The sequence below is a fragment of the Oncorhynchus kisutch genome, linkage group LG1 (genome assembly GCF_002021735.2).
Source record: "Oncorhynchus kisutch isolate 150728-3 linkage group LG1, Okis_V2, whole genome shotgun sequence".
Lineage (NCBI taxonomy): Eukaryota > Metazoa > Chordata > Actinopteri > Salmoniformes > Salmonidae > Oncorhynchus > Oncorhynchus kisutch.
In genome coordinates, this window is record NC_034174.2 from 61,169,716 (window position 1) to 61,182,207 (window position 12,492).

The 12,492-nt window shown below is 42.7% G+C and overlaps 1 protein-coding gene across 2 annotated transcripts in view; it reads left to right on the forward strand.

The window, feature by feature from the left end:
* The window catches only part of LOC109889999 (spastin), a 32,257-nt gene that overhangs the window by 1,052 nt on the left and 18,713 nt on the right, over positions 1–12,492 (forward strand). The window contains exons 2-6 of one of the 2 annotated variants that reach the window (XM_020481941.2): positions 3,399–3,482; positions 5,371–5,454; positions 9,807–9,890; positions 11,674–11,864; positions 12,211–12,350. In XM_020481941.2, the coding sequence (XP_020337530.2) occupies positions 3,399–3,482; positions 5,371–5,454; positions 9,807–9,890; positions 11,674–11,864; positions 12,211–12,350 (583 nt within the window). The remainder of the gene's footprint in view (positions 1–3,398; positions 3,483–5,370; positions 5,455–9,806; positions 9,891–11,673; positions 11,865–12,210; positions 12,351–12,492) is intronic. The other variant, XM_031828696.1, reaches the window with a different exon arrangement.

The window sequence follows — 12,492 nt, forward strand, 5'->3', positions numbered from 1 at the left end:
CAGATACATATCTGTCCATTATACCACCACACTATTACTACAATAGCTTACTGTTGAGGCGGTTGACAGAGTTATGCAGACTGTTCAATATGGCTTGGAGAATATGCCTGCCTACTCAACCTAGGTCTCAGACTGGCTGAATACAGTCAGCCATGTGGTAGGCCCAGGGGCGAAAGGGGGCAATATGTTAACGGCTGAATATATGGGTGTTTTCTGTTAAGAGAATGTGTTTCTTGTTAAAAGGCTGAATAGCACTAAAGGGAATAAGCAAACGTGCTATGTGTAATCCTGGGATTAAGTGTATTTGTTGGTATAATTCTATAATGGTCTATAGTTATCTGTACTTAATCCTATAATGGCCATTAGTAATATTATAGTCCGATAATGGCATGTAGCAATCTTATAATTGCCTTTTAATAATCTGTACTTATTATTTTTTGGTAAATAATGTATAGGCTCTGCCACCAATAAAATTGATCCAAGGAAGTGGAAACCCTGCGTAGAGGAAATAACATAGATTTGGAAACAGTGGTGGAGTAAAACCGAGGTGATATGGTTATTAGCATAAAGTGGGGGGACTATAAAACTTGTATAAGCATGAAACTGTATAAAAGGAGTGGACTGAGACTGAGTCCGGCAGTTGCTCCATGGACCAACTCGGCTTGTTACTTTGTAATACAGTCTATTTGAATTCACAAGTTCCGGTATCTGAGCGATATTGTTGAACCAATATTTCCACGACAAGTGCGAGGGACACCCACCAGTAGACACAGCCCACTATTCGCTGCTCTAGTTTTTGATCGTGGTGATCTAGTCTGCATAATTTAAGGTGCCAATGAATGTGGATATGCTAAAACCAGCAAATAAATAGGCTTGGTCCTCCTTTGTGCCACCATCTTTTGGAAAACAGGATGGTTTATATTCCCAATATACTGTCACACACACACACACACACACACACACACACACACACACAGTAGGATATACAGTACAGCATAAGGTCTACTGCATATCTGCATGTGCCTTGCTCCAATCTGTGTGATCCCAGGGGATCAATAGACATGTGCTGGGATGATGCGAGCTGACATTAATTGTTATCGTCAGCAGGGTGGAAAATGCCATCCGATTCTCTCGCCTCTCCCGAGTTTGCCATGTCATCATGCATGGGCGAACTGAATGAATTGAGTTCCTCCTTGACTATTTACAATGTTCCAATGTACTGTAACTGGGGTGCAATCCTTAGTCCAAACAGTTGGAAAAGGGAAGGTTTTGCAACTAAAGCAAAAGTTTCTATTGGACAAATTCAGGTAGGTCCCTCCCCGTTTAATTCCGCTTGCTTGCGTTTAAGAAACGCTCCCACTCAATACACAGGCGCCGGAGCACATAGGAAAACAGGCTACAGTCAGTGGGGCCTCGTGCTATGTTTTGAAAGGCCTAGGCTATACATTCATCAAGATGGTGAATTTGGTTCGTTAGACCTGTGATTTCAATGCACACACCCAAAATGTATTGATTATGTTTCTCCCAGACTCCTAGGTCTGTCACAAGCTAACCTCGTCCCCAAGCTATTTTGCACAGCAGCATCTTGAGTAGATAGGTAAGCCAAATGCTTACTTTGCTGAAGGCAGACATCTGATCATCTGTTTTAGCATAGTAGTTGGAGTAAAGCAGAGATGCTTGACACCAGACTAATCTTCCAGCTTCATCCACGTCTTCTCTGCCAATGTTCAATTTACCTACTGAACTGGCTGGAGTGATGTGCCAAGGGGGTTACTGTACTCTACCACTGTACCTGCTCAGGTTTAGCCTAGTGCACACAGTCACACCAGTCCTTAACCATTTCATACATTCAAGGGTTGACTGTATATTGTATATTTCTACCACTCAGTGTTTTTTTTGAGTAGGCATATATTGTAGTGTAGGAAGCCTCTTGTGCGCTTTTTCAACCAGGCTCCTCCCATATCAGACATCCAGTTTCTCTGTGGAGCACCATTGTGATGGCATGGGGAGAGAAAATGGTTTTGGCCTCACGGAACAAAGGGCCTGATTCAACGAGGGCCTTGGACTCTTTTGTGAGGCTTTTGTACGCTTAGCTCTTCCTCTGGGAGTGTGGAGAATGCCATCACTTTGAACATGAGTCCCCCAGTATGCCGCACTGTTGGCCCACATCTTTTGAAACAAACTGTTATCGAAATCTGGGTTTGTTGGGTTGTCTCACTGAAAGATGGGGCATTCCCAGTCCTTCCTGTCTAGGTCTAAATGCCCTACTTTTTAAATATTTTTTTATCATGGCTGGACATTCGCTTATATATGGAAATAGATCTGGATTTTTTTTCATATCTTATCATAAGTCATGACCTTTTCAATGAAGGCCAAGCCAATATCACATCCGTCTATTTATTTGCAATTAAAGGCTCTGGCCTGTGTCATGCCCCTAAATAACATAAACCTGTAGAGATGAGTGGTGGTTTGAATAGAAAGTGAAGTCCATCTTATTTATTTATATGTTGAAATGGAGGAGGGCCGGAGTGGCAGCTATCATTGTCTTTTAAATGGCTAGAGAGGATACAGTGACAGTTTTCATATTGATAAGATCCTAATAGAAGTAATATGTATATGCCACAGCAGGGTCTTGTTCATCAGGGCATGCAATGGAAAAACTGAACTGAAATCAGTGATTCTTATTCGACAATTCCTCACTGTTTTTCAGTTTAGTGCCAAATGACCACAACTCGGCTGAACCCAATAGAATTTTAGGGCCTGTCTGCCTGCCTTTGGGACTAGGGAGCCCCGGTCTCAACAATACTCAGAATCACTCATAAGGAGAGGATATGGTGTATATTCCCACCACTATGAAAATCAGTCTTATGACTTGACACTGCTCCACGCCAGAGGGGTTTAAGAGTCTGGGTCAGTCATGTGAAATGATACATTATAGTTCACGTCATTATGGTTTGATCCATGAGTCTCTGTACTTTTTGTTTGAGGTCATGATTGACTGTCTGTCATGCCAAATGTTTGTTTTTGCTACTCGTCCAATGCCTCTTGAGATGCTATACCTTTAGGCAACACAAAGCGTGTAAAATATGAAGGCTAAAACATGTAGGCCTAAAGCATGTAAAATATGTAGGCCTAAAGAATGTAAAATATGTAGGCCTAATGCATGTAGGCCTAATGCATGTAAAATATGTAGGCTAAAACATGTAGGCCTAATGCATGTAAAATATGTATTGTAGACTAAAGGATGCTTAGCCTACTGCAAAATTACTAAATATCTCATCCTTTTACATCAGCTCTTATTTGACTGTGAGCAATGATTTTGTATGTACTCTAACCTCAACATGCTTTTTTTCTGTGCCTGTCTGACTGTCCTGACCTTGTGGTTTGTGTGGTACTAGTGCACAAGGAACAGGCAGTCCAGTGGTACAAACGCGGAATCGCAGAGCTCGAGAGGGGCATCGCGATCGAGGTAGCTGAAAACGGTGAGTTGACTGTGCATACTTTGCTGTATTTAGTATTTCCAAGGGCCTATAGTCGTAGCCAACAGTTTTGAGAATGACACACATATTAATTTTCACAAAGTCTGCTGCCTCAGTTTGTATGATCGCAATTTGCATATACTCCAGAATGTTATGAAGAGTGATCAGATGAATTGCAATTAATTGTAAAGCCCCTCTTTGCCATGCAAAAAACTTAATCCCCCCCAAAAAATGTCCACTGCATTTCAGCCCTGCCACAAAAGGACCAGTTGACGCCATGTCAGTGATTCTCTCGTTAACACAGGTGTGAGTGTTGACAAGGACAAGGCTGGAGATCACTCTGTCATGCTGATTGAGTTTGAATAACAGGCTGGAATCTTCAAAATGAGGGTGGTGCTTGGAATCATTGTTCTTCCTCTGTCAACCATGGTTACCTGCAAGGAAACATGTGCCGTCATCATTGCTTTGCACAAAAAGGGCTTCACAGGCAAGGATATTGCTGCCAATAAGATTGCACCTAAATCAACCATTTATCGGATCATCAAGAACTTCAAGGAGAGCGGTTCAATTGTTGGAAGAAGGCTTCAGGGCGCCCAAGAAAGTCCGGCAAGCGCCAGAACCGTCTCCTAACGTTGATTCAGATGCGGGATCGGGGTACCACCAGCACAGAGCTTGCTCAGAAATGGCAGCAGGCAGGTGTGAGTGCATCTGCATGCACAGTGAGGCGAAGACTTTTGGAGGATGGCCTGGTGTCAAGGAGGGTAGCAAAGAAGCCACTTCTCGCCAGGAAAAACATCAGGGACAGACTGATATTCTGCAAAAGGTACAGGGATTGGACTGGGGTAAAGCCATTTTCTCTGATGAATCCCCTTTCCGGTTGTTTGGGGCATCTGGAAAAAAGCTTGTCCGGAGAAGACAAAGTGAGCGCTATCATCCATTCTGTGTCATGTCAACAGTAAAGCATCCTGAGACCATTCATGTGTGGGGTTGCTTCTCAGCCAAGAGAGTGGGCTCACTCACAATTTTGCCTAAGAACACAGCCATGAATAAATAATGGTACCACCACATCCTCCGAGAGCAACTTCTCCCAACCATCCAGGAACAGTTTGGCGACGAACAATGCCTTTTCCAGCATGATGGAGCACCTTGCCATAAGGCAAAAGTGATAACTAAGTGGCTCGGGGAACAAAACATCGATATTTTGGGTCCATGGTCAGGAAACTCCCCAGACCTTAATCCCATTGAGAACTTTCGGTCAATCCTCAAGAGGCGGGTGGACAAACAAAAACCCACAAATTCTGATAAACTCCAAGCATTGATTATGCAATAATGGGCTGCCATCAGTCAGGATGCGGCTCAGAAGTTAATTGACAGCATGCCAGGGCGGATTGCAGAGGTCTTTAAAAAGAAGTGCATCTGCAAATATTGACTCTGCATCAACTTCATGTAATTGTCAATAAAAGCCTTTGACACTTATGAAATGCTTGTAATTATACATCAGTATTCCATAGTAACATCTGACAAAAATATCTAAAGTAGGAAATTAATATTTGTGGAAATTAATATTTGTGTCATTCTCAACTTTTGGCCACGACTGTATAGTGCAGATTTCCTTACCATCTCTGGTCCCGGAGAGCTAGTGATATGCAGGGTTTTAATTTAGCCTATCGTTAACACACATGGTTCAGCTAACCGTGGTCCTGATTGAAGACCATGCTCAGCTGATTATTGTAATCACTTAGTTTATAGCTGCTGGCCCGGAACAAAAACCTGCATACCCAGTAGCTCTAAGCAGAGTTGGAGAACTCTGCTATAGCAAAAAAAACATATACAGGAGTGTAAAACGGCTATTTTACTAATAGATTTGTTTTTATTCTCTCTTCTCTTCCAGGCGAGAAATATGAACGTGATAAACGTCTACAGGCCAAGATGATCACTAATCTGATCATGGCAAAGGATCGCCTGGAGCTTTTAGGTGAGAATCAAACATTTGGACACATTTTTTTTATGTCTTGCCTTCCTTGTGCACCTTGATACCGCATGGCAGCTTCTGAACGGCTGCATTCATGTTGAATGCGTGGCAGGACATTGCTTGATTGTGTGACATTTGTTGCTTTTCATGCTAGTTTAGATACAGTATGTCTGTTAGCTTTATATGGACTGATTTCAGTGCCAACAGAGATTGTATTTGAATTACATCATTTTGAATTTGTATAACGATATTGAATTTGAATGTATTATTTATGAATTTGTAATGCACAAATTAAATAATTGAATTCATAAATTGAACTTGTATTTTCAGGATTTGAAACTGAAATGAATGAATAGTGCATTCAGTTTTAAAATTCAATTTCAATTTAATTGAATATTCAAATTCAATATTCAAATCAAATCAAATTATAATTGTCACTTGCTTTGTAAACAGGTGTAGACTAACATTGAAATGCTTACTTACAGGCCCTTCCCAACAATACAGAATAGAAAAAAATTAAATGGGGGAATAATGGGGAATAAATACGCAATGATAGTTTGGCTATATACACGGGGTACCAGTACCAAGTGGATGTGCAGGGGTACGAGGTAGATACTGCATGTACATATAGGTAGGGGTAAAGTGACTAGGCAACAGGATAGATAAGACTGTAGCGTGTGTGTGTGGGGCGCGAGTGTGTACGTGTTGTGTGTGTGTGTTGGCATGTCAGTGTAAGTACTATATGTGTGAGTGTGTGGTTAGAGTCCAGTGTGTGTGCATAGAGTGAAAAATAGTTAGTGCAAAAAGGATCAGTGAAGATATTCCGGGTAGCTATTTGCTTAACTATTTAGCAGTCTTATGGCTTGGGGGTGTAGAAGCTGTTCAGGAGCCTTTTGGTCCCAGATTTAGCGTTCTGGTACCACTTGTTGTGCGGTAGCAGAGAGAACAGTCTATGACTTGGGTGGCTGGAGTCTTTGACAATTTTTAGGGCCTTCCTTTGACACCGCCTGGTATAGAGGTCCTGGGTTGCAGGGAGTTTGACCCCAGTGAAGTACTGGGCTGTACGTACTACCCTCTCTGCGCCTTGCCGTCGGATGCCGATGCAGCCAATCAAGATGCCCTCTATTTGAGGATCTGAGGGTCCATGACAAATCTTTTCAGCCTCCTGATGGGGAAGAGGCGGTGTCGTGGCCTTTTCACAACTGTGTTGGTGTGTTTAGACCATGATAGGTCCTTAGCGATGTGTACACTGAGAAACTTGCAGCTCACGACCCGCTCCGCTACAGCCTCGTCGATGTGAATGGTGGCGTGTTTGACCCTCTGTTTCCTGTAGTCCACGATAAACGTCTTTGTTTTGCCCACATTGAGGGAGAGGTTGTTGTCCTAGCACCACACTGCCAGGTCTCTGACCTCTTCCCTAAAAGCTGTCTCGTTGGTGATCAGGCCCACCACCGTTGTCACATCACACTTCTACATTAATGTGGATGCTACCATGATTACAGATAATCCTGAATGAATCATGAATATTGATGAATGAGAAAGTTAGAGGCACAAATATCATACCCCTATGGCATGATAACCTCTCACCATTACAATAACATGGGAGGTTAGCATTATTGGGGGCGGTACGATATTTATGCCTCTAACTTTCTCACTCAACATTATTCACGGTAGCATCCACATTAATATGGATATGTTTAGAAACATATTCTATTATTATTTACAATACAATTGACTCCAAAATGACATCCACAATAAAATATTTTACAGCCCAAAAGCTAGAGCAAAATTCATAGGAAGAAAATAAACATTTATTTGACCTTTTTATTTGTAAATCAGTTAAGATTTACAATGACAGCTTACTCCGTCCAAACCCTGGACAACTTGTGTGCCGCTCTATGGGACTCCCTGATGTGATGCAGCCTGGATTCGAACCAGAGACGCCTCTTGCAGTGAGTTAGACCACTGTGCCACTCAGGAGCCTAACATTTTATTTATTTTACCTTTATTTAACTAGGCAAGTCAGTTAAGAACAAATTCTTATTTTCAATGACAGCCTAGGAACAGTGGGCAGAACGAGGAGCCTAACATTTTATTTATTTTACCTTTATTTAACTAGGCAAGTCAGTTAAGAACAAATTCTTATTTTCAATGACGGCCTAGGAACAGTGGGCAGAACGAGGAGCCTAACATTTGATTTATTTTACCTTTATTTAACTAGGCAAGTCAGTTAAGAACAAATTCTTATTTTCAATGACGGCCTGTTCAGGGGCAGAACGAGAGATTTGTACCTTGTCAGCTCGGGGATTTGAACTTGCAACCTTCCGGTTACTAGTCCAACACTCTAACCACTAGGCTACCACCAGAAGCTTCTATTTACCACAGAGAGTGTTTGATTCTGTCTGTTTTCCTGTACCATTCCTGGCTGGCAAAGTACCATGATGCTGTCTCTGTTTGAATCAGAATTTAGAGGGCTAAATACTATTTTTGAATCTGAATGCATCTGAGAAGTTGAATATATGAAACTTTGATCAACTTGAAATTATAGTTTAACTCCGTACACAAGACAATGAATGCAATATTTGCCACATTGAAATGCATAAATATTGAATTTGAATATTCAATTAAATTGAAATATAATTTTAAAGCCAAATGAAATTATTCATTCAATTTGTTTATTACAAATTCAAAATGATTTAAGCTAAATTAAATATCCAAATACAAATAAAAAATTATGGAATTCAAATACAATTGCTGTTGGCACTGAAATCGCTCCATAGCTTTGTATCTCGTGGAGAAAAAACATGTAAAGCCTGTATACACTGAGTGTACAAAACATTTCCATGACATAGACTGACCAGGGGAATCCAGTGAAAGCTATGATCCCCTATTGATATCATCTGTTAAATCTACTTCAGTCAGTGTAGATGAAGGGAGAAGACAGGTTAAAGAAGGATTATTTTCAGAGAAACATGGATTGTGTATGTGTGCCGTTCAGAGGGTGAAAGGGCAAGACAAAATATTTAAGTGTCTTTGAACATGGTATGGTAGTAGGTGCCAGGTGCACTGGTGTAAGTGTGTCAAGAACTGCCACGCTGCAGTGTTTTCCACGCTCAACAGTTTCCCGTGTGTATTGAGAATGGTCCACCAGGACCTCCCGAGTGGCGCAGTGGTCTAAGGGATGTGCTTGTCCCATCGCGCACTAGCGACTCCTGTGGCGGGCCAGATGCAGTGCATGCTGACATGGTTGCCAGGTGTACAGTGTTTCCTCTGACACATTGGTGCGGCTGGCTTCCGGGTTCAGTGGGCATTGTGTCAAGAATTAGTGCGGCTTGGTTGGGTTGTGATTCGGAGGATGCACGGCTCTCGACCTTCGACTCTCCCGAGTCCGTACGGGAGTTGTGGCAATGAGACAAGACTGTAACTACCAATTGGATGCCACAAAATTTGGGAGAAAAAGGGGGCAAAAAGAAAAGAAATGTCCACCAACCATTGGACATCCAGCCAACTTGACACAACTGTGGGAAGCATTGGAGTCAACATGGGCCAGAATCCCTGCGGTATGCTTTTTACACCTTGTAGTCCATGCACTGACGAATTCAGGCTGTTCTGAGGGCAAAAGGGGATGCAACTCAATATTAGGAAGGTGTTGCTAATGTTTTGTTCACTCAGTGTAAATTCACATATGTACTTTTTGTATTGACATCACATGACTTCCAAACTCCAATGTACTTTATGCACCAAAAGGGATTAGGCCCTAAATACTCCAGTGCCTTTTTATTAAACCTGTAATGGACACCCCAAAACATGTTTTAATTCTTTAAATTATAGAATTTGTAAACTATGGTAAAAATCCACTCAGCGGCCCCCCAAAGCTGTTTCAGAAGCTTCTCGTCATTCCACAGCTGGCTACAACATTATCCTGAATCATGTTCATTCGGCACAAAACCTAAGATAACAAACCTAGACTTGTCCAATAAGAAATGCAAATTTTACTTTTGCGTTGCAGAACATTTTCAAACATTTTCCTAATGAACACGACCATACTCTTGTTGTTTGATTCATCCTGGTTGGAAATGGCTTCTATGTTTGGCTTTGCTGCCTCGACACTGAAATGTTGACAATCCTCTCAGCCCTACCCCATATGCCTCATTCTTGGATGTGGCATGACAACTTAACTTAGGCACCATCCCAAAACATTGCTGTTCGTCCCCCATTCAAAGAATCTTGGCGTATTTTATTTGTTTATTTCAAATATAATTTCCTTTTCTTCTCCTTTTCCCTCCCTTCTCCGATTCTCCTATTCCCTTTCCCAATTTCATTTGGTTTTTGTTATTGTCATTCCTGTTGTGTAGAAAAGCTGCGTTCAGGGCCAGCTCAGAGAGACATCTATGCAGAGAGCTCAAACCAGTCATACCATAACGGTTATCTACGCTCAGGTGGGTGCTACCGGGAATCTGCTTTCAGGTGTCATGACTGGTTTTTTTATGAGTGTTTTCAAGGGTGTCATTGTTCCTGATTATTCAGGAATTCCAGTTTTTCTGCCTTTATTCTCTTCATGAACTCAGCAAAAAAAGAGATGTCCCTTTTTCAAGACCCTGTCTTTCAAAGATAATTCATAAAAATCGAAATATCTTCATTGTAAAGGGTTTAAACCATTTCACATGCTTTTTCAATGAACCATAAACAACTAATGAACACGCACCTCTGGAATGGTCGTTAAGACACTAACAGCTTACAGACGGTTGGCAATTAAGGACACAGTTATGAAAACTTAGGACACTAAAGAGGCCTTTCTACGGACTTTGGAAAAGCACCAAAAGAAAGATGCCCAGGGTCGCAGCTCTTCTGTGTGAACGTGCCTTAGGCATGCTGCAAGGAGGCATGAGGACTGCAGATGTGGCCTGGGCAATAAATTGCAATGTCCATACTGTGAGACGCCTAAGACAGCGCTACAGGGAGACAGGACGGACAGCTGATCGTCCTCGCAGTGGCAGACCATGTGTATCAACACCTGCACAGGATCGGTACATCCGAACATCACACCTGCGGGACAGATACAAGATGGCAAAAACAACTGCCCGAGTTACACCAGGAACACACAATCCATCCATCAGTGCTCAGACTGTCCGCAATAGGCTGAGAGAGGCTGGACTGAGGGCTTGTAGGCCTGTTGTAAGGCAGGTCCTCACCAGACACCACCGGCAATAACGTTGCCTATGGGCACAAACCCGCTGGACCAGACAGGACTGGCAAAAAGTGCTCTTCACTGACGAGTCTCACCAGGGGTGATGGTCGGATTTGCGTTTATCGTCGAAGGAATGAGCATCACACCCAGGCCTGTACTCTGGAGCGGTTTGGAGTTGGAGGGTCCTTCATTGTCTGGGGCGGTGTGTCACAGCATCATCGGACTGAGCTTGTCATTGCAGGCAATCTCAATGCTGTGCGTTACAGGGAAGACATCCTCCTCCCTCATGTGGTACCCTTCCTGCAGGCTCATCCTGTCATGACCCTCCAGCATGACAATGCCACCAGCCGTACTGCTCGTTCTGTGCGTGATTTCCTGCAAGACAGGAATGTCAGTGTTCTGCCATGGCAAACGAAGAGCCCGGATCTTAATCCCATTGAGAACGTCTGGGACCTGTTGGATCTGTTGGACCCCCCCCCCCCCCCCCCTCACACACACAGAAATGTCTGGGAACTTGCAGGTGCCTTGGTGGAAGAGTTGGGTAACATCTCACCGCAAGAACTGGCAAATCTGGTGCAGTCCATGAGGAAGAGATGCACTGCAGTTCTTTATCTGGTGTTGCCACCAGCTGCATTCTGACTGTTACTTTTGATTTTGATTCCCCCTTTGTTCAGGGACACATTGTTCCATTTCTGTTCGTCACATGTCTGTGGAACTTGTTCAGTTTATGTCTCAGTTGTTGAATCTTATGTTAATACATATATTTACACATGTTAAGAATGCTGAAAATAAACGCAGTTGACCGTGAGAGGACATTTCTTTTTATGCTGAGTTTACATCATTGAAATTGATCTACCTCCAAACCAATATCCTACTTTTCCTGACTTTTCCTGTTTTTTCTTATTTCATCTTTCACGAAGTCTTAGACTAAATCAGGCCTCCATTGATGGGACATTAGCTCACGCATAGCTTAATTAAATGTCCTAACCTCTGTCCTAACCTCTGTCCTAACCTCTCCTAACTGCTCTTGGCAGTAAGTGGAGCCGTACCCAAAAAGAGGGACTCCCTGACTACTCACTCCAGTCACTCCCTCCCACGACCAAAGCATACGCCCAAAAAAACCTTGCCGGCAGGTCACGGGGGCCTCCAGCGCTCCCCCAGCTTCATTGGGCCCTCCAGCAGTCACACACAGCACAGACTGGTCCCCCAGTCCAACAAAAACAAGGTGAGACCCAGATCGTCTTTCCTCAACTAACTACACATCTAGCCAAGATTCCAGGGCCCATATTAATAGTGTCTCAGAGTAGGAATGCTGATCTAGGATCAGTTCCTCCCTCTCCATGTAATCTTATTCATTATGCTCTAAAATGAATAACTGATTCTAGACTAGCACTATAGCCATGGACTATAAAGAAAAACATGATAATAAAAGAACATCTCCAGTCTATATCCATTTTTATTGAAGGAAGACAACATTGACAAACCTAAGAAAAGAGGAGAATCATCATCACAAGAGATTAGCTTGTTGAAAATCGTAACCAAATCTGAAGTTATGGTTCTTTTTGTTATAGAGTAAAACGGGCAACCGGCAAAACTGTAAACCCACCACCACTCCCACATCCATGTCCCCACTGAAGAAGAGGGATATGAAGAACTTGAAGAATGTGGACAGCAAGCTTGCCAACCTCATCCTCAGCGAGATCATAGACAGGTGAGAGACAATGATTTGGAGTGTCTTGTGTATTATTCACTGGACATAAAGCATGTGCTTTGCAAGGTGCCTCAGTTTGGAACGCAATAGACGTTGACTGCTTGATGTGGGTCATGTTCAGTAGGGCGCAAAGATGTAACAC